Genomic DNA, 26315 nt, shown 5'->3' on the forward strand with positions numbered 1-26315 from the left:
ATTCAAAAGTAGTATTCACAATTAGCCCTAACATTAATAAAACATAATAACAAAACGAAAGTATACACACTAAACCCGAACATAATAAAGCTTGCAATGGTAACAATTCTACTTTTATACTGATCTTTAGTTAAACATTTTTTAAACAGATAATATCAATTTACGCTTCATTCAATTGATTAAAATATACATAATTTATATTCTCAATCATGAGATCACTACCTATTCCACTCGATAACCATGTCCAAATACCTGTAGAACTTTTGTAAACAGATAATATCAACTTACGCATAATTCAATCAATTAAAACATACATAATTTATATTCTCAACCATAAGATCACTAACCGTTCCACTCGATATCCATGCCAAATATCGGTAGAACTTTTGTAAACAGATAATATCAACTTACGCATAATTCAATTGATTAAAACATACATAATTTATATTCTCCATCATAAGATCACTAATCATTCCACTCGATATCCATGTCCAAATATCGGTAGAACTTTTGCAAATAGATAATATCAACTTACGCATAATTCAATTGATTAAAACATACATAATTTATATTCTCAACCATAAGATCACTAACCATACCACTCAATATCCATGTCCAAATATCGGTAGAACTTTTGCAAACAGATAATATCAACTTACGCATAATTCAATCGATTAAAACATACATAATTTATATTCTCAACCATAAGATCATTAACTGTTCCACTCGATAACTACCGAGAGATTTCAATTATCAACATGTTATCGACAAAGCCAATAAAAAATTTGTCGAAATAATCAAAACTGCAAACGGTTCTCAAAGTTCATTCTGGATTAGCTCAGAAACTGCAATTTACAGACAATGCTACAAAGAAGGGGAGGAAAAAAGGCATGTGATTGTGTAGCAAGGTTAAATTTGATGCCATAGTATCAACAGAAGCAAAGAACATGTAGTACTGAGGCTAGCTAAAGCCAAGCTAAATTAAGCTGTTATATGGTATTATAGCTCTCTTAGGTCTACAAATTCGAGACTAGATTTCTAAGAAATGGACGGAATTTACAATAATCAAAGCGTGGAACATCTTTTCAAGACGTTTTAAGTTTTGGAAAATCAGACACGTAACCTTTTTACATCAGTTTCGGGGACGTTGGCATCGCTCCCGTTACCCCTCACGGATCCTATTGATGGCCCCTGCACCTGAACAAACAATATCATACATAGCATTAAAACCTGCGTTTCTCATTGTATAATTCATTCATATCTTACTCGTAAGCTACGTATATCGGGAGTATCATTCGATAAAGTCACGATAATAGTATTATTTAATAACCTTACTTCAACATGACTTGTTCTATAGGTTGTACAACTCTGTACTTACGAGCCAGTAACATTAACCCTACTCTACTTCTGTGGTAAGAACTTGAGATGTTTGGTGATACCCTTCGAGGTCCTACGTCCAAGTCCCCTATTTGAACCTCAGAACTTAAAAACTCTCTCGGAGTTGGTCTCGGAGAGAGCAGAGGCTTTCTAGGGAATGGGACTTTAGGCTCCCAGCACGATGGAGCTTTAACAAGTCCAAGTTTCGACAAACTTTGACACAAACGTCAAGACGAACTTTTAAAGGACGAACTTTGGGTTTCTAACTCTTCGAAGACTTGCTAAGCCTAGGTTAGGGTGAACTCTGAAGGTAACAATCTTCGGGTCTTTAGCCTACCAAAGCTCCAACAGATCCAGTTTGGACACATGAACTTCAAGATGAACTCTGAGAAGGACGAATTTTGGGTTTGTGACCTTCCGAACCTCTAACGAGTCAAACTTTGATCCAAACGCTGAGACAAACTCAAGAAAGGATGAACTTTAGATTTCTAACTCTCTAGTATGAGAGAGCCGACAGCCTTTTGCATGTAGAGCCAAACCATTCTCGGGGAAGATTGATCAAGTTTCAAGGCTTTCATAATAACAAGAAAATGTAGAGAGTGAAGTTCAGTGACCGATCCCACCAAAATTGAAATGAATTTCTACTTGGCTCGTTTAGTCACAAATGTTCCAACTAAACCTATTACATGATCCAAGACCAAGAAGATTCATTCGTCATCTACAAAATCGGAGACTCGGTTTAACCTCCATTTCATATGTTACAAGCTGATTCGATTGAGGAACGACCATTTGGAGCTTCGAAAGTGAATATTTGCACGGTTGAAGTGGAGGATGAGGTTGCTATAAATAGAACTTGATTGATAATTTATTTGCAAACTTTATTTATTATTTTCATTCCATAACTTCTTGTAGTGGGCAAAAGGGTAGGAAGTTACTTATCAAAATGGCTAACTTTTTTTTTTTTTTTTTTTTGTGGACATTTGAAGGGTAGTAGAGAGTAACTTACCAATCACGGCCACTAACTTCTTTTACTGGACATTTGAAGAATTGAATTTTTTTTTTCTTGCAGAGATACTATAAATATCCACAAATTAGTATGTAAAAAGACAGATTTTTTAAGAATGAAATTAAGCTCTATAGTTCATACTTTCACCCTTAGAAATTATTATCATCTTTGCCATTTTTAAGTTTCAAACAATTCTTGAGATAGATGGCACTGAAGCCATTCAATCAAGCCTTGATGAAGTTCGATTATGGAGTGGCTCAATTTAGAACAAGGTTCCAAATCTTGCTTCTAGATCTTTGATAGGTAATCTAATTCTAGCCTTATCTCTTAGTTTATCCGAATTTCGTATAAGGAGGTACTAATTTTTTTGATTCAAGTGTTCTTACTTCAACAAAAACTTGGATCGTTAGGCTGAGAATTATGATTGCCTTATCAATTATACCGAATGAATATTTTGCAAACCAAACAATATTATGTGACAAAAATGAAAATACCAATTAAAACTAAGCTTACAGGTTCATCAGGAACAATCGCATATCTTTCTGTGGGAGATACCCAAGTTTTTCCTGCACAAGAAACAGCATAAGGAAGCAACAAGTTAAAATTTTTACATCAAACGCATTAGCAGGTGTTGAATAAAGCAGTACCTGAAGATGAATCTAAGTTTGAGGATTCAATCTGTTGTCCCCTACAACCATCAACGCTTAAAGCTTCGAGGATCATCGGTGCGTTCCTTCAATTAAAGAACAGATATTATCAGTTCTAATGGACAACTTTGAAGTAGACTAGTTGAAAAAACAAAGGTAAGACATCCAGCTGAAGCAAAAGGAGAGATTCAAATAAGGAAATCCACAAAAGAGTTAAGCCGCCATATCATGAAACTTACAGTATCTTACAAAGCCAAAAATGAAACTTTTGTTTTATAAGAGCTGAGATTTTATATGAAAGCCACGAAATGGAGGGTTGATCTCTTGTAATTAGCTTACTTTCTCAATCATAATAAACATTCGTTAGAAGATTGTTGGAGATTTTCTCCTTTAACGTTTGGTTGCATCAAGACGAAAATAAGATTCAAGAAAATGAAACGCAGAACACGAACAAAAGTTGAGCTAACATTTAAAAAAGCTATATGAAATAAGTGGAATAGAAGATAAAATTTGTAACAGCCAAGCTCACCGCTAGCAAATATTATCCTCTTTGGGCTTCCCCTCAAGGTTTTTAAAACGTGTCTGCTAGGGAGAGTTTTTCACACCCTTATAAAGAATGTTTCGTTCTCCTCCCTAACCAACGTGGGATCTCACAATCCACCCCCTTCAGGGCCCAGCGTCCTCGCTAGCACTCGTTCCCTTCTCCAATCGATGTGGGACCTCCCAATCCACCCCCTTCAGGGCCTAGCGTCCTTGCTGGCACACCACCTCATGCCCACCCCCTTCGGAGCCCAGCGTCCTTGCTGGCACACCGCCTCATGTCCACCCCCTTCGGAGCCCAGCCTCCTCTTTGAGCTTTCCCTTTCGAGCTTCCCCTCAAGGTTTTTAAAACACTTCTGCTAGGGAGAGGTTTCCACACCCTTATAAAGAATGTTTCGTTCTCCTCCCCAACCGACGTGGGATGTCACAAAATTGAAGCAAGATATCAAATACTAAAGTTCTTAAAAAGAATACTGCAAAAGAAATAATATAAGCATTTTGCAGAACATGTATATCAGTCCAAACAGCCATATATATTACCTGTCCACTGACTCTCCATGTCCAAGCTGCCCATTTGTACCTCTACCCCAAGAAAACACATTTTGCTTATCAGTAACAGCCAGTGTATGCCTCCATCCACACGAGATCTGAATTACTTTCTGTTAAAAGAGCAAGGGAGATCAAAAATCAAATAAAGAGCTAATCATGTCTCCTAACTTATAAGGTGAAAATATTCACATAACAAAAATATCTGACAGGCTGAAAAAATTACCAGAAGCTCAGAAACAAGTATATACCTGATCCGAAGGGAAATTTATTTGCTTGGGAGAGCAATGATCAACATTATCACCAACTCCAACCTGCCCAAACTGTACACGAAGAGAGAGACACGAGAACGATTAAATTTATGTCTAAACATGGATTTATTTAGAAGTATCAAACTTAGTTTTCCTTAATTTATCATGCAAATTCTTCATGACACATCACATTATCCATTAATTCTTTTAACAAGAAAAAAATCTAATGAATATATGAAATGTACAAAGAATATATGTAAATAATGCTTATCGAGTAGACCTATGTGATGAGTTATAAAAATCAATCCCATCTTCAGAATCGCTAATTGATTTAAATATCACGTGCCCGATGCTTTTCAGCTAGTCCCCCAAACTCGAGGTTGAGTTATTTTACAAGGGAGAGGAAATCTAATATGAATTTTAGTTAATTACTTTTCAGTTAAGCTTGTTAGCAAGGCTAATATGAATTGTAGTTACACAGTAACCTACAAAGTTTGGTATAGACGTTGAGCCACAGTTTGGCTTGCTAGGGATAGTTATGAGCACATAGTCTAAGTTTTCCTGTATAGGATTATGTCCGACAAGAGCCTACAAGTTAGTTGCTTACTGAGTATATACTACTCATTCTATGTTATTCTATTTTTTTCAGATGGAGTGTAGACCACTGTTGATGGCGGGCGTTGGAGCCGTGCAGCTGCAGGGGTGCCTTTTAGATAAGTCTTCTTCCTTCTTGTCATTTTTCTATTATTTTAAATGCTACTTCTCGAAACTCATGTATTTTTGTAAACAGTTTTGATTTGACTCCGTAGACATTACCTTTAAACTACTTATATGTCGGTTTTGAATGCATATTTAAATTTTAAAATCCTTGAGTCTACCGTTCTACAAAAGAAAATTTTACCGCCCTTTTTACCCTTGAGTGTACGTAATGACCTGTTATTCGAGGTATCAAAGATCAAGTCGTTACAATACATCTCTTTTGTAAATTCAAACATCAATAAAATTGTTCCTTATAAAAAAAAATAAATTGATTTTCATTTTGTTAGTGAGAAACTACATCAAGGTTTTTGTCTACAAAGTACATGAAGACCGTAGAAAAATCAAGAAAAGTTTCTACAAGGTACATGATTACCTTTGAAACCAGTTGAGCATACTTGACATATATCCTCCAGCTTGAGGGGAGTGTTACGGTATATGTGTGAATGTAGGAGCATATTAATCTTTAGTCTTTCTTGTAATTTTATTATCCTTAGTTTAGGGCTTTCACGTTTGCCTAGATATATTCCAACTCCTCTGATATATAGAACAGATGAAAATCTTCCATATATTGGTCTCTTTATGTGAGAGCTCATGTTGGTTGGAGAAGGGAATGAATCATTCCTTATAAGGGTGTGAAAACCTCTTCCTGCGTTTTAAAACCTTAAGGGGAAGCCTAGAAGAGAAAGTCTAAATAGGACAATATATGTCAGCGGTGGGCTTAGGTTGTTACAAATGGTATCAGAGCTAGACACTGGGTGGTGTACCAACAAGGACATTGAGCTCCCAAGGGGGTGGATTGTGAGATCCCACATCGGTTTGAGAGGGGAACGAAGTATTCCATATAAGAGTGTGGAAACCTCTTCCTAACAGACGCGTTTTAAAACTTTGAGAAGAAGCCCACAAGGGAAAGCCCAAAGAAGATAACATTTGTTAGCGGTAGGCTATTGGAGTCATAAATCAACGAACTACTTACCATAATTATAAATTTATAACGGATAACAAGTGGAGAATCGACAAACCTTATTCCAGCCCCATCCGTAAAGTTTCCCATCAGTTGTAAGAGCCATTGTATGCCTCCAACCACCTGATATCTGAAATTTTTAAGACAACAGTGCCTCCTTTTACAATTTTGAAAGAGAACATTAAAAGAACAGAGGTAAATGCGTCAAATAAAATATGAGAATTGATAATTCTTAATGAAATCAAATGTCACAGCAAAAGAATCCTCAAAGAAATTTACTCAAATCAGTTTCATTTCAGCAACATTCTTTCCAGTAAAAAAAAAAAAGTTCCGAATGCACTAATACTATCCTCGATCTACCTCTAAAACCTCCTGTCGACACCTCGATAATCATACAAAGGAAGCTACTAATTTTTTACTTACACAATTAAGAAAAGAATTCAAACACTAATGCTATCAATTTCTTAAGGGAGGAGAAGAATTTATATATAGTCCCAACACTAATGAAATGAGTATACAAAATTATAAGCTTTGAAGTAAAGACTTTTCGCTGTAGAGTTCCCAAGAATTTATTCTCCCGAGAGTACGATTAGTACGATTAGACATGCATACACGAGATCTAATATAATAACTGCAGAAAAGCACCTGAGAAATAGAATCCCCACGTAACGCTTCTATCCTGTGAGGCACGAGGCGATCCTCAAAATCTCCATGTCCTAGTTGTCCATATTTGCTCCATCCATATGTGTATAATCCGCCCGAAAAGGAAACTGATATAGTGTGCCGCCATCCACAAGCAACCATCACCATCTTGTCATCCTGCAACGTAAGTTTTGCAAGATAGTACACGAGGCAGACAGAAGAATAAGTCAATAAAAATCATGAATTACAAATTCTCCAATGAATGAATTTTAGGGCCTATTCTCAGCATCTGATCTGCCTTCATTTTTATGCTTCTAAATTATGGGGTTCTATGATTACATGATATCTCAGAGGACAGAAAATCCATCAACTAAAACCTTCCATGACTATTATTCTTGATTTTCAATTCAATAATTAAAATTCTGAAAGCATGGAGTGATGTTATCTAAAAAATACAATATTAAATGTAGTCAAACAGAGCCTTCTATACCACTTTAGCCATTATCAATCTTCACAAGATTTTCTAAACAAAATTTTAATTCATCTTCAGCCAACAAAGAACTAAAAAGTTAAAAGTTACAACTTATACCAACAACTTGGACCTTTCTAACTTTATAGTGAAGCGTGTTTAGCTAGGAGCAGTCCTATGTTGGATGACGTCTTAAGAATTTTCCTATGAAACATGTGAGTGAAGACAAAGCATGTTAAAAGGACATGAGTTGGTTTGTGAGAATAGTCTTCACTCTTAGAAGTAATTGAAGAAAAGTAGGTAACGTAGTCATGTCGCATGAGAATGTTGGGGCCATCAAGTGTGGAATCAAGATTCCAAAACCTAGTTCGAATCTTGGGCATGAGGCGTTACAAATTGTATCAGAGTGAAACCTCTCCTAGTAGGATGTAATTTGGGGACGAACCAAGACAAAAGTTGGTGGGCATGTGATGCCCGAGTAAAGAAGGGGTACATGAATGAAGAGAGATCACATTCAAACAAGAACCAACTTAAGAATATAATGGTTAAGAAAAACTTAAAAGAATTGAGAGTTAATCCTTATACCAAAAAGGTGCAGTTTTTTTTTTTTATGACTCAATCATAAGAGCTTCATATTGAAGCTTGCTTAGCTTGGAGCAATCTTATATTGGGTGACCTCCAAGGCATATTCCTAGAAAGCATGTGAGTGAAGACAAAGCATGCTAAAGTAACATATGTTGGTTTGTAGGGATAATTTTCACTCTTAGAAGCAATTCACGACAAGTAAGCAACATGGTCATATTGTGGGATGCAAGGAAAATATAAGAGCCATAATGCAGAATCGAATTCCAAATCCTAGTTTGAAACTTGGGCATGGAGAGTTGCAGTCTAGACCCCAATCCTTCTAGAGGTTTTTCTTGTCGTTCTTACTTTCTTTTTCGATGTCGTTCCTTCCTCGTTAGCTACTCCAAAGGCTTATATTTTTGGATCTCTTTTGAAGAAGTGAAGCTTTTTGCATGGCAAGTTTTACTTTGAAAGGTTAACACTTAGGATCATGCCCAAAGGCAATCTTTCTTTTCCATTCAAAATAATCCAAATCAGAATATTAATTCCTTTAGGACTCCTTGATTCCCAAATGGCCTGAAACAATTCATAATTGATATGAGAGCCCGAGGCTATACGGCGAGACAAGGAACTAATAGAAAATCTACCTGAAAAAACAAGTAACTAGCTTTGAGCCATCTACCAAAGGATCCAATAAACCCAACAAAGATTGAAAATCTTGGATTTACTCATCTTTTAAAAGTCTTCTGGAGAAAATATTCCAAGACAAATTAAGAATCCCAAAAATCCGAAATCGAGACATTAGGATATGAAGAAATCATAAAAAGCTGATGACAACAAATCTTTAAAAAACCATCAACGCACCAAGCGTCATGCCAGAAGAAAATATATTTTCCATTTTCCAGTTCAAAGACAGCAAAGGAATCATTGTATGTTCTTAAATAAATATTCGTACCAAAAATATGACAATATTTGCATCGTTATGATAGATAACTCAATCTTAGCAAGACTCCCTATTCTTGTGTTGCATGTTTCATGGATTAAGTGTTAATCCCAAAGCATTAATAAAAAATGACCATAGTCACCAGATAAATATTATTAATCATTCACTTAATTGGAACCTTAAATCATTATTTATTGGGATAAAAAGGATAAAGAATGCAAAATTGTCAACATACATCAACAGAAGAAACTTTCTGGGGCACCAATCGATCATTTCGGTCACCTAATCCCAAGTTTCCATACCGACCCCAGCCCCATCCAAAGAGCTCTCCATCTTCTGTCACAGCAGCAGTATGTTCAGCACCTGCAGCTACCATTTTTATGGATATTCCCTACAACAGAAGTTTAGTTACAATGTCAATTTTAGAAAGAAAAAAAATTACAAAATGAAAAGAGTTCTTCAAATTATATTTAATATTTCGTAAACAAATTTGCATCACAAAGGCATTGGATTAGATCACAGTTTGAATACACTAAATAAATAAAAATAACAATCAAATTCCCACTCATATAACAATACAGCGAGAACCTGAACTGCTGCAAATGATCATAAAATGCATTCAGAATGTGATGCTTGAATGCATGAGGTTGTAATGTTGCGCCTATGAATATAATCATGGCAGTGGCAAGCAAGTCAAATTTGGTATATGTTTCCCTATTATAGTTCTTATAAAAATCAAAACTATAGTTAGAAAAATGTTCATTTTAACATCAAAGCATATTTTGTTCCTAAGGTCACAGTAATCTTCTAATTAACATTTCTCTAATCATTAGAAAATGTTGAATATTTTAAGAAATGGAAGTGTATGTTTGGAGAAAATTGGTCTTTATCTTTACGGACTAAATTATGAGTTAATGGGATTAAGTTATAATAGCTAATTAACCTTCCGCTTACAATAAAACTTAATGAACCTGCAAACTAATCCTAGACAGCCAAAAGTCGAAAACAAAATAAATATTATAATTCAGTATTGCACCCAATAACAAGCTGACATCAGTTCTATCTCCCTTAAAAGAAACCAATCCTCGAGTTGTTAAATATCAGAAGCTTAAATGTTAAAATCATTTTAGATGCTGAGATCAGATGGTGATAGGCCACCAGTTAGCTGTTTATCAGAGAGAGAAGGGAGAAATAGTTAAGGTATATGTCTATATGTGAGTCAGTTAGTTGGAGGCCCACTTGTAACTCAACAACGGGAGTTCATGGAGTAGAGAATATCAGTAGATGTGAGGGGGTCTAAGGGAGCTTGTATGCCTTAATTGGTAGTGAAATAGAGGAACAGGTAAGCACGGGAGCTCGATAATCTTCTCCATGGTTTGTACTTTTTGTGGGAGGATTCCTCTTTCATTAATAAAGAGAAAGGATACAAAAGAGAGGACAAGAGGTCCTTAAATTCTTTTATATTTGCTAAATTCTATTTCAGAAGAAAACTAAATCCCATGGAGTCCTAACCAAAAGATTCATAACAAAAAAGCTATTAACGTGAGAGTCAAGTTCATCAATTTGTAACTCCATAGAATTTGCAAGAACTTAATCCTTCAAAAAATAAAAATATACAATCGAGGTCGAGGTATATCCAATGAAGGATTTCACATTAAAAATTTAGTCCAAATACCGTTTTTCATATCTCATTATCCAATGACATTTTTCGCACTTACATATCTTGATCTAGATATAAAAACGACAACGGTAGATCACGAGAAGCATTCGAGGATAAAGTGTCAAATTTGTAAGCACAAGAAGCATCACGGGAATATCCATTTGAAATAGCAATAGAAACGATACTACCTGAAATGCTTGGATTTTCTGCGGCACAAGAGCATCTTCAGTGGTACCAAGACCAAGTTGACCATTTTGATTCCTTCCCCAACTTCATCCATATACAACCAAATACAGAGTAAACCATATACTATAAAGTATTAAAATAAGATATAAATATGCAGAAATAAATTAAGAAAACAGATAAGTAAGTCATATAAAGACTAAATAAATCCAATTGCGATCACGGTGTAACTTGACCTTAAACAAAGCTCCAGAATGTGCACTGACAAAACAAAAATTCGCCTCCTTTTCGTGATGAAATAAAAAGTTGGTCTATACAATAAAAGAACACAAAAGCGAGGACAAAAAAAAATCCACTACTAAATAAACCAATATAAGGGGACAAAATTGAATATTACAAAAAAAAAAAGGCTCAATTTTGTAAATAATAAGAGATGATAGACGATTCTAAAATTCCTTAAGCCATACACCAAAAATGAGACATTAAGCCTACCAAAATCCCGTACTTCCCCCTCTAAGAACTCTCGAAACCTCTAAACATTCCCCTATACCTCTCGAGCCAAATATTACACAGAATGAAACAGTCTCTCCCTTATCTCAAAATACCTTCATGATCAAATGGCATAAACTATTACGATTCAACATCAAGTTGTCATTGGTAAATGAAAGAACACAATGGCATCCGAAAAACCAGTCCAAAAATGAGGGGGTCAAGAATGTTGAAGTTAGCATTTATCATAATGTCGCTGCACAAAATTACATTTTTTTTAAGTTGTCAAACTAGACCATAATTAACTATCACAAAAAAGGGAATAATAATAATAATCATAATACACCCCGAAACCGTCAAAAAGGTTGAGTTACACAAAAATGATTACCTTGAGAGAATTGATAAAATAAAGTCTATAAGAATTGGGAAAATACTACCAACCTCTGCACCTCGCCTTCCATAGTAACCGCCAAGCAGTGGCTATCTCCACAAGCAATTTGCCTTATCCTAAGACCATGCAGTGCTTTAATTGGCTTTGGTGTGAACAGATCACTAGAATTACCATGACCTAACCTCCCAAAGTCACCCCTAGAAATCAAGTTAAAGAAAATAGTCAATAAGATACATCTCAGCAATATTATTAAGACATAGCGACTTCACCAACTTAGAGGGACCCAAATTCAAAGTACCCCCCACAAAACTAAATTCAAAGCAGGTCAGGAAAAGTTTAAAAGTATTGATTTAGTGTACTTAAAATGTTTATGAAGACCCAGTCAAAGTGATTCTTTACAGGTTTCAAACTACTTCCATTATTACAATTGTAGATGCTTCATGGATATATGTCTCCAAAAGCCACTGATTTTTTCTTCAATGAGTAAAATTGGTCTTGGCAATAAGGCAAATTAAAACCTTGGATATAAAGTCTGGTGTCTTTTGTTCAGATCTCTTCTTCACCAGATTTATTTTACTCTCCATTAAAAAAGTATGTTAAGCCAGTGTTTCATTCATCAGCCATAACTACATTGGAATTTGTCCTTATAAGGAACTTAAGTGAATGGCAGGTTAGGGAACTTAAGTGAAGGTGGATTGGATGGTTTAGTATGTGACTCTATTGTGACTGAATTTTGGCTAATTAAGTCGTGATTATAATCTGTAGTAGGAGTGGACTCAATGGTTGGATTTAGAGTGTCCAATGGATCCACTATTTCCAAAGGACTCTCTTCAACTACAACTTTCTCCCCCTGAATAGAGGCTTCGGAGAAGAAAGGTTTATGCTTGGTAAATGTCACATCAATCGAGATGTACGATTTCCTAGATGGCCTTTTATAATACAAAAAACTAACGAAATCCTGAAAAATATGGAAGTTGACTATCTAATTTCCTTATTTAATGGAATTACACCAATATTCCTGAAATTAAGGTTATTCTTTCCGCATAAACTATTGACTTTATGTAGAGATTGTCTATCATAAATATTCTAGTAAGTAAATAGGACACTATAAAAGTGAGTGCCAAAGTGTAGTCACTTACCATCCCCAACTATAAACTTCTGTACATGCTTCAGAATAAGCTATTGTATGATCAGCTCCACAAGTAACAGATATTATTTCATGGCCATCCAATGCACTCAATTGGGTCGGTGAAAGTCGATCTTCAGCATCTCCATGACCTAATTGACCATCTTCTCCACGACCCCAAGAACAAACAACATTTCCAGCTGCACACCATCCAAAGAATGATTAAACTTGGCTAATAACCATGACGAATGGTTAAATGTGACTTCAAACCTTTCTTGTTACAGCAAACAAAAACATTGCCTAGCTGATATGAAACTATGAAAAGGAGATACTGTCTTTGTAAATTAGCTCCGAACTAAAACAACATTGTGAATGGAAAGTCATGTGTGACATGGAGAATAAACGTTTAGTCTATGTGAGGATTTGAAGCATTGAGCCTAAACAACAGAGACCCACAAACCCAAGAAGAATCAGTATCCAAAAAGATCTAACCCTGTGAAGAACAACAATAGCTATTCGAAGTCAACCAACGCCCGATGAACAAACTCACACATCATCATAGAACGACGGTGCCTCACTTGAGCCATTTTCATCAGTATCTTATAAATAAACAGATCAAAATCTTCTTTGTCAGCACCGTACATTGATCTACCAGAACAATAGCAAGGAAATTGAAGTGAAAAATCAAAGTAGCTTACAAAGAAGAGCAACCGAATGGCTAGCACCCGCAGAGATGAAAAGAACACGACGAACAGGAGAAGTCGCTTCCATCACCACCTCAGTCATTTTCGCTCCGTTCCGAGAATCCGAATCTCAATTTCGTTTGCTTGAGTGATGCCTTCAAAACAGTACGGAACAAGGACAAAAAAAGCTTAAAGAGATGGAAAAAAATGGGAGTTAGGGAAAGGGAAAATCAGTAATGGATAAACAGTGAGAAACCCATATGGAATTTGTGCCTCAAAACAAGAAATTGGACAGAAAAAAGCCAAATAAAACCAAAATTGAGAGAGTTAAAAGAAGGGGAAAAAGTATTTATAATGATAGAGACATGGATATCATTATTTGAAGAGGAAAGCTGCAGCAAACCAACCACCACCCACTGCCGACTGACCAACATTTAAACTGTACCTCACATTCGCAGTGGCTGAGATTGAGAATTCAAGTGGGAATTAGAGAAAATAAGGAAGGGGACTAGACAAGAGCATATGGGCATTGGGCACACCCATGATGAAAGTGGCATTCAATGCGGTGGGGTCCGACCTGTGGTTCCTGTCGCCTTCATTTCGCTGCTCGTAGTTTCTCAATCCGACAAATTGTTTCTTTTCTTCCATTCTCTAAAAGACTGAACCAGAAGCTTCGTTTTCCCTTTTGGTTACTTTGCGACTCAAACTACAAATCTTCAATTATGGAACTAAAAATTGCACTAATTACCGACCTTGTTTCAGTGATCAGTGGGAGATTTCTAAATCATAATCCATTTCAAATCAAATGATTATAATTACTTATGATCCAACCTACAAACTCAAAATTTTGAGAGGTTAAAAAATTAAAATCATTTTTTGAATTTATTTTTTGGTATAAAAAATAAATGGACGTCTCGATTATATGTCATTTTATCATATTAATTATATAGAATGATGGACTAAAGCAATCGTAGTTGTGCAATACATTTTTTTTTTTTTATTTTATGAAGTTGAGGTTAAAATACCCTTCGCCCAAATTTCTTGTACTGAAAAATTATATATGATAGTATAGTATTACATATCTTAAGTATGTAATAACGAAAAATCTACATTTTTAACCCTTGCACGGTTTCCGTAAATTTGCAAGTCAAAAGTTTGAGTTCATCAATTTAAACCCTTTGCTAGTAGCTAATTTAAGTCCATCGATCTTGTGAGCGAAGATATCAAAGGAGTATAAGCAAGTAAAGCAACTAAAACAATCTTATTGTTAGGAGTAAAATTGGATAGAGAGGACAGATACATGTTACAAAGGAAATCAGCAAAACTAAAGCAGTACAAAATTCGAGGAAACGTAAGAAACCCTAATGGTTCTCATATAAAAACGTCGATCACTTTCTCATTTTCATAATTTTTCGTGCTAACTCAAGCATCGAAGCTAGTGTGTGTAGTTTCTTCTCCTTTTGTATGTCACATTCTCTCCCCCCGAAAAAATTTACGATTGCTATCACGTGAAGGTTAGATGTGCTTTCCCAGATCAAATTTTGACAACACCAATAACAAAAAGAAAAGAAAAAACCCAAGTTACTGTTTATAAATTTCAACTTTAAAGAGTTTGTTCGTGTTAAAATGAAAGTGTAAATGCATTCCGATCGTACAATCATTCACAAAAGAAGCTAAAAGAAACAATTGCAATGAATACAAACTTGGGCAATGGAAGGCAATGGAAAGTTGAGAGAGAAAAGTTGCAGAAGAAAAGGAAACAAAGGACAAAAGAAAAGGATTGCCTACTCTTTTGTCCATGGCCTTCTCTCCCCTCTTATTTTTTCTTTCCTTGGACGATTGAGCAATTACATGAACAAGCCATTATAGATCCGAAATTTCATCCATTGATTTGACAGTTGAATATAATACAATACAGATTTGACGAGTGAAAATCTGGACGGTTGAGTATAATGCAGTATCGACGATTGAGTAAAATTTTAAGACTCGAATAATTGACAAGAACATTTTTGTCACTTTCTATTCTAATAAATGCCGAATTGTCGGCAGTACATATTAGAATTGAATTGATCAAGTTCTTTGTGCTTATAATGAATATTGATATATTAAAAAAATGTCAAACAGATGACAAAACAAAAGAACTTATGAGTAGAAGTAGTGTTTATAGGTCAAATATTCAAAAACAAAAAACTAGACCTACAATTTCCACCTCTATAATCAAAATCTATATATTGAAAAACAAAAACAAAATTTTGAAAACCCTTCAAAACTTGACTCGATAAATAGACGTAAAAAAACAAATAGCAAAATAAAGACATTTGCGAGCATAGTGTTTATAGGCCAAATATTCTAAACAAAAAATCAAATAGTTATCAAACGGGATGTACAATTTCCACATTTATAATCGAAACCTATATATTGAAAAACAAAAACAAAATTTTGAAAACCATTGGTTTTGGTTTTCAAAACTTGGCTCGATAAACAAACGTAAAAAACAAATAACAAAACAAAGGATTTCACGAGTAAAAGTAGTGTTTATAGGTCAAAAATTCACAAACCAAAAACCAAATAGTTATTAAACGAGACTTACAATAGTAATGCTCTAACCCTCACTCTTAGATAGATTAAGAGAATGGTTCATTGACCTGTGAAGACACCAGTTAAGGTGGTCTGAATTGATGCAATGGAATCAACAGCAGACTTTGTGAGCCAACTGATACCCACTTTTAGCCTATGCTCATCCGTTGGCAGCCTTATCAAGTATGCTATTTTTCTTGCTGCCAAAATACAATGATATAATAAACAGAAAGAACTAAAACATGCCAAAACCACCTATGATAGTTCATTCTAGAATGACTTTGTAGGAGGATCAAAAGCACTCAAATTCATCCATTTAAGAACGACGTAAAAACACTTTAAGTATGACAACTTAACTCCACCGCTAGCAAATATTGTCCGCTTTGGGCTATTACGTATTGTCGTCAGCCTCACAGTTTTAAAACGCGTCTACTAGGGAGAGGTTTCCACACCCTTCTAAGGAATTCTTCGTTCTTCTCTCCAATCGACATGGGATCTCACAATCCACCCCCTTGAGTGCCCAATGTCCTTGCTGGTACACCACTTAGTGTCTGACTTTGATACCATTTGTAACAGCCCAAATCCACCGCTAGCACATATTGTCCGCTTTGACTCGTTACGTATCCCTGTAAGCCTCACGGTTTTAAAACGCATCTACTAGGGAGAAATTTCCACACTCTTATAAGGAATGCTTCGTTCCCCTCTCCAACCGATATGAGATCTCGCAATCCACCCCCTTGGGAGGTCAGCGTCCTCGCTCGCACACCGCCTAGTGTCTAGCTCTAATACCATTGATAACAGCCCAAGTCCACCGCTAGCAGATATTGCCCACGGTTTTAAAATGCATCTACTAGAGAAAAGTTTCTACACCCTTATAAGAAATGCTTCATCCCTCTCGTCACTCTCGAATTGAAAGTGTTTGGGCTCAAATGCTTGTCTGGAAAACACTACAAAAACTATTTATTTAAGGATTCCGAACCACAGCTCTATAAAATTCGGCAACGTTTATACCTATTTTTGAGGGAAATACTAAGCCCTTACTCCAAGGGTCACTTAAAAAGTAAATATTTTCTTTTAGTATTTTAATAGCATTGTATAACAAAACTATCATAAAAACTTCTAAATTTTCTTTTAATTAACTCAAGACTTCTCAAGAATGAGCCATGTCGAACTCATTCCTAAGCGTCTTTAGAATTTTTCTCAATGCATATTTGACGATACGATAAACGTATATCAGGAAAATTTTATGGTTCAAAAGCACTTGTTGCTATAATATCATGACATAAGAGGTCGATTCAAACTCGCGAGATTAGAACATACCTGCATGACCAGCTGGACCTTCCAAGGTTAAACCTTCAATGAAACTTGGAGTAACTGAAGCGTCATTTCTACCCAAAGTCATCATCTCTCCTAAATTCTGAAATCTGCAAGTCAAATAGAGAAATCACAGCGTTTATTATAGTGACAAGCGAGTTTGAAACGCCTTTTCAAAAAATATAAATATGTATTTTTTGACTTTTCTTGCTTGATCTCAACCACTTTTTCTCGAACACGTAGTCTTTTTCTAACCACTCTTTAGAGTTCTAACCAAATAAGGATTAATTTTGAAAAAAAAAGAACACTTTTAGTCCTCCCTCAATACTTCAAAAAGCAAGCCAAATACACAGGAAAGAAAATAGATCAATAAAAGCTGAGAACAGGTAGTTTGGTATCGAGACGATCAAATTTCGAACCTAAAGGGCAAAAGAGGACGGTTGTTGATGGCAGCCCAGAGGTTCCAACCAGCAAAGTCTGCTTGCTGGAAAGCAACCTGCACGGACAACAGGAGCATATCTTAAAATCGATGACTTCGAAGAAAATATATTCAGAAATAAAATCAAATAAAATAAGCGGACGAGTAGGGAAAATTGAAGAAAATACGAAGGAGGCTTTATCTAGATATTTGACATACTGGATGTTACAAGGAAATTCAGTGAGGTTCTCACTCGTTTATCAATTGTTAAAGAAAAAATTAATAAACATGTATTCTTGTGCTCCAACAATAGTATGCCTGCATGTACATCCTCAAGAACATAGAGACTGAACAGATGCAAAAATCAGCATCCAAGTTTAATGCATCAGCTCAAATTTGCATTGCATACCTGTGCTGTGGCAGGAAGAAGCTGTCCATTTGAATCTCTCAAGGAAGACGAGTCGCCGAGTGCAAATATCCGTGGATGACCCTTAACACGAAGGGTTTCATCGGTTTCAGCTTGCCCCCGAGAATTCAGAGGAAGCTGCTCACGGTAAGTTTTGGAAGATTCCAAAGTCGAAAGCAAAGATTTTGATCCAACGGTCCATAATACTAAATCAGCTTCCAGGGTACGACCTTGTGATCCTCTTTCAGTAGGTTGAAGCTCCAACCTATACCTACTCGAAGCAAGATCTGATTGAGCGCCTTGGCTTCGTCTACCGTTTGGCTTTTCTGAGGTTTCTGCATCATCCACTCTCTGAATACTGCGGACGATATAACCTAGGAGAAGTTCGACATTGCGAGATGATAGAACCTAACATGTATAGCAAGATTTAGCTTGTATAAAGATTACCACAAATCTCATATTCTAGGAATCGTCGAACTAATTAATTCATGCTGTGTTGTGTCTCAAGTTCGATAACATACTTTAAGTGCAGCCTCTCTATTCCCTGGTGGAGCAGTAGGGCAGATTGTGTTCTCCAGATTTATCGCTTGCACCAAACCTCTGTCTTGCAGTCTCTCAGATATTGTGGCAGCTAACTCGACGCCAGAGTAACCACAACCAACAACAGCCACATGAATCAACGATTTCTTACTGAAGTTAGTCCTCTCCAGGGTTTTTAACTGGCTGTCAACCCTCTGCAAAAACAAGGAATATCGAAACATAAAATTTAACAACTCACTTCAGTAGAAGTAACATCTTAGCTGAGGTATTCTTTCAGTTAGCTCACTTGTGCATCCCGAAGGGTAGAGAAAGGTAAAGCGTATTCGGTAGCCCCAGGTACAAGATCAAGCTTAGTTTCAGCACCCAAGGCAAGAACCAGCCTGACTGTCCAAGGTTCATAAGAGAAAAAAGTTGAGACTAGCTTTTTCAACAGCCAAAGGAAATCTAAGGCTCCATTACATAACCATTAGGTTTTCAGTTTTTTATTTTTGAAAATTAGGGGCTTATGGATGGGTTTCTTATTTTTATTATCAAATTTTTACGAATGTTTTCAAAATTCAAGCCAAGCTAAAAAAACGTGGTTTTTAAAAACTTGTTTTTGTGGTTGGAATTTGACCAAGAATTCAAATGTATTTTTAGGAAAGATGAAAATATAAAGAAGTGGTGGGAAAACAAGTACAAGTTTTTTTTTTTAGAGAAACTACAACCAAATGGTTATCAAACGGAGCCTAAATTATCTACATCAAGATTTTCAAAATATCTGATAGAACGCTAAAGAAATACCAATCATATTCAATTTGGAGTCCACTTTCAAGATATACGGTTCCACCACAACTAGCACTTTTAGGATTTTTCACATCAATATGATCACAGGGGTCCAAAAGTTTCACTTTGTCTTGAACAAACTGGACACTCGTATTTGCCAGCAGATCAGAAAAACGAGGCGCAATTTCCCATGCATCCACTTCTGCATGCAATGGAACAGTATATTTTAAATTGATGTAAGGTACATTATCCTAAAATGCAGTAAATTTTATAACAACACAAAAAGACAAACCTCCAGATAGAAGTTCATACAACATTGGCTTGAAAACAAAACGTTCAGACTGGTCAACAAGGAGCACCTGGTTTTGTTTCAATAAGATTAAAGACAATCTCAAAAGTGAAGAGTACTCTAGTAACATGAAATCCCTTTCCAGATGCTGCACAGAAAATTTATTTTCCTCCATCCATTTTTTTTTTTTGGGGNAAAAAAAAAAAAAGTAATTAATATTCTTCACCAGGTTCAAAAGTGAATGAGAAAATGATTGTCGGAAACAGTGAGCTTCGACGATGTATAAATCATGAACTATACAAACAGGAAGTCAAGGGAAGAGAGACGCACAAGAATTCTCCTTCCATATTTTGCAAAATAATAATAATAATAATAATAATAATCATAAAATTCATAGAATTTTTAAAAGGGACTCCATATTTAGGGAGAGAAAAAACAAAATACTACCTTTAAAGGATAAAAATTTGGTCTTCTACAGATTCGGAAGTAAAACGAGAACACGTGTTTGTGTGGACTTAGGTCTCAACATGACAAGCTGCTTGAGCTATTGAAAATCAAGACCAATGCTAAGAAAATGTTTACGAGATACCATAGCTCCACATTGCAAGGAAAAAGGGATAATGCTCGACGATTTCCAAGATCTTCTCTACATGAACCGTGTTTCATACTAATCCTACCTTAAAAAAATACATATGCAGCTAAAATTATTGGAAATCAACACTTCGTTCAAGAGAACGTAAAGGTTATATGGGCTAATTTCACCTTAGCTGCTCAGAAATCTTATCGTTGCCAGTAACAAGGCTCACCAACCTAGAAACTGCAAAGATTTGCTTTCTAACTCGAAGATGTTTCAAGAACAAAAACAGTATATCAAGTAGCCAGAAAAAGGAAGAATTTTCTGTAAATATTGCACTTATGCCTAATTCACAACCAGTTTGATGAGTTGGAAAGGGAAAAGGTATGAGAGACACGGCATTATAGAATCTAATATGACCTGTATGCACCATGACATGGGCCATAAAAAATAACTTTTGGAAAGAAAAACAATCAAAAGGGATATTACCTGAGGTTTTTTGTTATCTGGCCAGAAGAGAGATTCAAGTCTCAGAGCAGTATACAACCCTCCAAATCCTCCACCTAAAATACACACCCTTGGCTTCTGTGAATGAAAAATTATATTACAATGGAGCACCTTCGCTCAATCCACTTTGACATTCAATTTAAAGAATTTCCGTATAGCAGAAAAAGATAGTACACATTATCTTTTGCAAATAAACCTAAAGGAAATAATACACATTAGCTTTTAAAAATAAACCTAAAGGAAACAATACCATAAATGCAAATTTCAGATGCAATAACGTTGGACATAATGAATGACTATCCTCCTGCATGTCATTCTGTCATTTGTTCCAGTGATTATGTTCCAAGTGTATACCATTATTCTTTGGTTTTTCATGCGTACATATATTGAGACTTTAGTTTACAATAACAAGACTATAAACTACTTCATTCACTCGTGGCTATAACCCGTTCACATCTCCCATCTCTTCCTTTGTACTTAAATCTTAATTTGTTATCTGAGAATCTGTCAACAATCGTAAAGCTAGAACAGGGTCTTCTTGACCTGCCACCGAACTGCTAACCTCCCCAATCTACTAAATTCTTGTTTCTTTGATAACACAAAATGTAAACCTACTCCATTCTTCTCTTCTTGATCTCAACCTCTTGATGTAGGATTTGGAGAGCATGACGCAATGGAAGCACCTGCTCCAGAATGTGATTGCTGGAAATGGTTCAGACATTCAAAGATGGACCTCACCATGTCCTAATAAATTTACTTTAGTGAACAGAATCAAAAAATCAATCCCCTTCATGGATAGTGGTCAAAGTCTAACTTTATTGATGAGTTAGATTCTGGTGGCAGACCAACTAGTCATGAGTCACATGACAATGGTCGGCCTTGAAATAGAAGCTCTGGCATAGTTCAGATGGCATAATAAAGGCTATTTGGTCCCACTTAGAACTCCGATAACTAATTCTCTGAATGCTCAAGTTATAACATAAATCTACCATAAGCAAGAAAGTTATGACTTTGCACCAACATCTACGAATTGTGCATGACTATTAACCACAGTTTGAACTCTTGGCAGCCAATTTATGGGAAATGAATGTACTAACAGATACTTCATGAGTGTGTTGAAGAAGGAAACCAAGGTTGAGTTAGCTCACGATGACAAAGGACTAACCTAATTCATAAATCACAAATCCTTTTCCTTCTCAAAGATTATTATTGAGAAAATAGAAAGAAGGTTGTCAACATGGTCATCACGTTATACTTCAAAAGGCGGAAGACTTGCCCTAATACAAGCCACATTATCCAACCTCCCTACTTACTCTATATGTCTCTATTTGAAATGCCACAAAAAGAGGCTGCGATATAGAAAGACTTTTCGGAAATTACTTGTGGAAAGATGGTGCACCTTGTTCGTTGGAATATTATAAACCTCCCAACAGAAAAGGGAGGCCTCGGTTTTCTCTCGATAAGGAAGGACACAACTCTCCTCGCCAAATGGATATGGAAATATCATCCTGAAGAAAAGGCCTTATGGCGAAATCTTATAAAGGCTAAATATACTCCTACATCAAGAAAAGATCACATAGATTGGACCAACCCATGGATTGGAAACACCACGCTAGCTTTGAAGTATCCACTTTTGTACAAGCTCTCTCATAACAAAAAAGCCATGATTAAATAAACGTGGAATGTTGTCAACAAATTTTTGGACCTGAAGCTTGGTAGGAATCTAAAGGATAATGAAGCAACGGATTGGGCCGAATTAAGCCTTGACCTTGCCCCTATGGTATTGTCAAACAAAGAAGACTCACTAACTTGGCTCCCCAGCGCCGACAGGGTCTTTTCTACAAAATCCTTAAGGATGGACATGGGGGAAAAAGTAGAAGCAATAAATCTCACGCTAGCAAAGACAATATGGAAAGGACATCAACCTAAAAAGGTGAAGTTCTTCCTTTGGGAAATAGCGCATAAAGTCATCAGCACAAGTGAAAATCTTCAACAAAGAATGTCTTACATCACTCTCTCTCCAAACTGGTGTCCATTATGCAAGAAAGAAAATGAGTCACAAAGTCACTTGTTTATGCAATGCACATACACTAAAAATTTTTGGACAACGATTCTTAATATATTCAGATGACATCTCACATTTCCTAGGGAGGTAAAGGATTTTTCGGATATGGCCTTAACATACCACCCTTTCAAGAACGCAAAAGCCCTATCATGGAGAACCTCATCATGGCTTTCTTTTGGAATCTGTGGAAAGAAACAAATCAGAGAATATTTGCAGAAATGACACAGACCTACACAAAACTTTTCGACAATGTTGTTTACCAAGCTATATCTATTTTTACTTCCTATAGTTATACCTCCCTCATTGCAAATTGGGAAGGTCTTTTGTAAACATCATGGATTATACATCCCTCTTGTAAATCTCACTCATCAATGAACTTGTCTCTTATAAAAAAAAATTAAAAAAAAATTCTTGTGCCTAGTGTCACGGTCATACATTTCCAACCATGCAACGTCTTGATTTTGACACGCTCACGAAAAGCCTTGAGGAAAACCCAAGTCCCATATATTTTTCGTCCGTCCTTGTGGCTTCGTCGAACCTTAGGCGAGGTTTGTCTTCGCCCAACCGAACGCAACTCATGTGGAATCTAAGCTTCTTTGGCCACACACGCCGCCTGTGCATGCATGTTTAATCTTCTGTGACCCAACTGACTTGCCACTACACTAGGCCAAGTCATCCGACTTGACCTTGCCTCTACTCAGGGCCAAGGTCTCTCAATGCAACATCGCGTCTCATCATGTCATCTCAGTTCCCAATCAACATGACCTACATGCCTTGATGCCATCCCAAGTCCCAGGATGTCATTGGTCATCATAGCTCGCTCTGTCATGGTCATCGAGAAAGGACCTATGAGTTGTTCATATCATTGGGTCATCCCGAACATCCATTCATCTAGGTTATATCGAGGCATTGGACCTCTGTTGTGTCCATACTAGTACATTTACAGAATTCTTTCCAAATAGCGGGTGCATAATCTAACCTCTGATACATGGGCGGAAGTGCAATGTCCACACAATCGTGCCATCCAACAGTGTCCTTGAAAGTCTCATTTCAAAGGAAGTCGTCTGAGACACTTGTCTCGCAACGCTCGCCCTCACTGTGACACACACATATGCCACAAGGTAGCTCCCTTAGAACATAGGGCCCAGGGGTGGTGGAGAGTCGACACCATACCTAGGTACATTTTGAGGCATTTCCACTTTGGCATGTGTCGTGGAGCATCCGTCTGGTGTCCGATTGACACCAAATTTGGCGAGCTTCCATCTTTCATATGGAAGGACATAACTCTAGAGTCGCATGCCTAAACTCCTTTTGGAACCCCAACTTTTGAAGTTATGGCCCGGTGCCCTACCCAGCCCTTCATCAAGCTTATCATTGTCCCTCGTGTTGACATCGTTGCCTCTGTCTCACTTGTGCCTCAGTTTGGCTTCAATGCACATAACTTTGGTGTGTTCGGTGATGCACCGTCCTCCTCGGTTGCATCATGGCAGAGTCACAACCTTCTCTTTCAATAGTATGGTTGTGACACCTAGCACTAGACAAGTCCCCCAATCACTTACAATGTAAGTGAAATCCTTAATAAAGAAGTAATAAGTAGATGCATAAATCATATCGATCGTACTGTACATAAAATTAACAGTTGTAGCTGGTGTAGTGGAAGGGAAGTAAGTTTTATTTAATCAAGAATGAATGCATACAACCTATACAATGAATATTTATACTAAAGCAGCTAACAAGCCAAACTAACCACCTAACTACAACGGCTAAATCTTTAAGACCTGGACCAGCTTGGTTAAACATACCAACTTTCACATCCCCACGGCAGCGTAAGTCAACAAAGCTAAATTACTGAAGTACAGAAATATCCAGACATCAGTAGCTAAGCTTTTAAGTGACTGCCAGATATACTTCAAATAAGGAGTAATCAAGAACAAATAATTAATCCAGGCCAAATTACACTGAAAAAAAAATAATAATAATTTATGCAACCTTTCTGAATAAATAATTCTTTAATCATCTACATGAATGAACTAGTATGACGTCATATACACTTGGCCGCCTCATATCTGCTTCAACTCTGAGATAGCCAAATGGCCGAAAGAACAAAATTCCTGAGTAGCTCAGTTACAGGAGTGCATATTATTCAGTAGGGTTGTATCTTACATAAATATGCACCAATTCATGTTCAATGTTTTCAGAATAAATGAGCAAAATTGCTTTCTTCGAACCATCTAGAACACTGACCTTGTAATCTGGCCAGGCATAGAAACGCTTAGCCGATTCACTTTCAGATATCTCTGCAACACCTCCATTGTTTTTTGATGAACTTGAAATAGCACATCTTATCCCCTTCCCTCGAGAGCTTGAGAATCGACATAAATTGGTTCGAAGTTTTCTTGAAGAACATGGAAAAAAATTTCCAGATCGCCTTGCCACACCTGAAACTATAGCCATCCAAAAGATAAGCATCAGCATTGAAAAATCACCATGATTTGAAGCCACAGATTTCCTATCACTTTTTATGGAGTAAATTTCTAGGTAATGCAGATTTCGTAAATTATTACAATTATTATTATAATTTGATTACTTTCAGTGATTTTGCCCACTTATGTTGGCCTAAACTAATCTCATGGAACAACCATTTGAAACTACTACATCTAAGTTGCTAAAGAAACCTGTAAGATATTAAATCCTAGGTAGCTAAGCACCATAGTTTGAAATCCGTTCCAACACTTTGTATATTTTCCTTGGTTCCATTGATCACAAAGTTACCCATGGATAAAAATGCAAAAAAACGCTGATAGTTCATTGGCAGCCATATTTCAACGAACAGCTCGAATCGGCAGCTCTCAACAGGCAGCTAACTAGTCCAAACATTTGCAAGACATGCATGCCAGTATCGACCTTCCTAGCTTGCCATTACATCAAGCTCCCGAAGAAATCCAAATAAAACCAATGGCTAACGTTTAAAGGAAGCTAACTAAAACGAATGAATCCAAAGGACCATAAGCACCCGCAATTTCCAGAAACCATAACTGAAATCTTCCAAGAGGGAGCAATAAAATTATGTTCACAACAAATAGAACCCTTTGAAACCCAATTTTTTGTGAGGTAGAAAGAAAGAAAGCTTACAATTGACGGTTCCAAGAGCGACAGATAGAGATAACGCGATCAGCGCCATGGATGAGTTCAACAATTACAGAGTTTTCAGTAGAAGAAATGGGAAGTTATCATACGAGCCAAGTACTTTGTAGAAGAGAAGAGAAGGTCGGAAAGTGGCTGTTCTAATTCCACGTAGCCTCAGGAAGATGAAGGAGAAATTAATTTATTTAATCTATTGAATTTTGTAAAAGTAATTTATTTTTATCCATTATTTTATTTTATTTTTTTAAAATGCCCCACAACTTATGGATATGCATTCGATCGGATTAAGATATTATTAATTCGATCGGATTAAGATATTATTAAGACCCAACTCAATTGTTCTATATTTATATACTAGATTGCTATATCAATTACACGTATATACTCTTATATACATACGAGTATATTTGATTTATAAATTAATTAGGTGTACCTGGTATCACAATCGCACTCTTGGAATAACAAAACAACGACACTTG

The 26315-nt window shown here is 36.3% G+C and overlaps 2 protein-coding genes across 3 annotated transcripts; both read right to left on the reverse strand.

The window, feature by feature from the left end:
- Positions 1-812: 812 nt before the first annotated feature.
- On the reverse strand, positions 813-13807 carry LOC111466009 (ultraviolet-B receptor UVR8). Of its 2 annotated transcripts, XM_023110548.1 has the most exons (13): positions 13683-13807; positions 13253-13392; positions 12568-12754; positions 11479-11625; positions 10554-10635; positions 8941-9096; positions 6733-6906; positions 6146-6217; positions 4368-4439; positions 4111-4229; positions 3031-3116; positions 2897-2949; positions 813-1197 (listed from the first exon to the last, which is right to left on the reverse strand). In XM_023110548.1, the coding sequence occupies exons 2-13, from the start codon at positions 13338-13340 to the stop codon at positions 1111-1113; spliced, it is 1323 nt and encodes a 440-aa protein (XP_022966316.1). In that variant the 5' UTR covers positions 13341-13392; positions 13683-13807; the 3' UTR covers positions 813-1110. The 2 variants fall into 2 exon arrangements, with proteins under 2 accessions (XP_022966316.1, XP_022966315.1); XM_023110547.1 differs by lacking the exon at positions 13683-13807 and having other exon boundaries at positions 13253-13549.
- A 1799-nt stretch (positions 13808-15606) lies between these two features.
- On the reverse strand, positions 15607-25991 carry LOC111465980 (alternative NAD(P)H-ubiquinone oxidoreductase C1, chloroplastic/mitochondrial). The gene is made up of 12 exons (XM_023110500.1): positions 25825-25991; positions 24937-25136; positions 20610-20705; positions 19550-19616; positions 19276-19459; positions 18779-18872; positions 18474-18686; positions 17956-18360; positions 17548-17624; positions 17135-17238; positions 15873-16014; positions 15607-15831 (listed from the first exon to the last, which is right to left on the reverse strand). Exons 1-11 carry the CDS (start codon positions 25871-25873, stop codon positions 15875-15877), a joined length of 1629 nt encoding a protein of 542 aa, XP_022966268.1. The 5' UTR covers positions 25874-25991; the 3' UTR covers positions 15607-15831; positions 15873-15874.
- Positions 25992-26315: the final 324 nt, after the last annotated feature.

The sequence above is a fragment of the Cucurbita maxima genome, unplaced genomic scaffold (genome assembly GCF_002738345.1).
Source record: "Cucurbita maxima cultivar Rimu unplaced genomic scaffold, Cmax_1.0 Cma_Scf00030, whole genome shotgun sequence".
Lineage (NCBI taxonomy): Eukaryota > Viridiplantae > Streptophyta > Magnoliopsida > Cucurbitales > Cucurbitaceae > Cucurbita > Cucurbita maxima.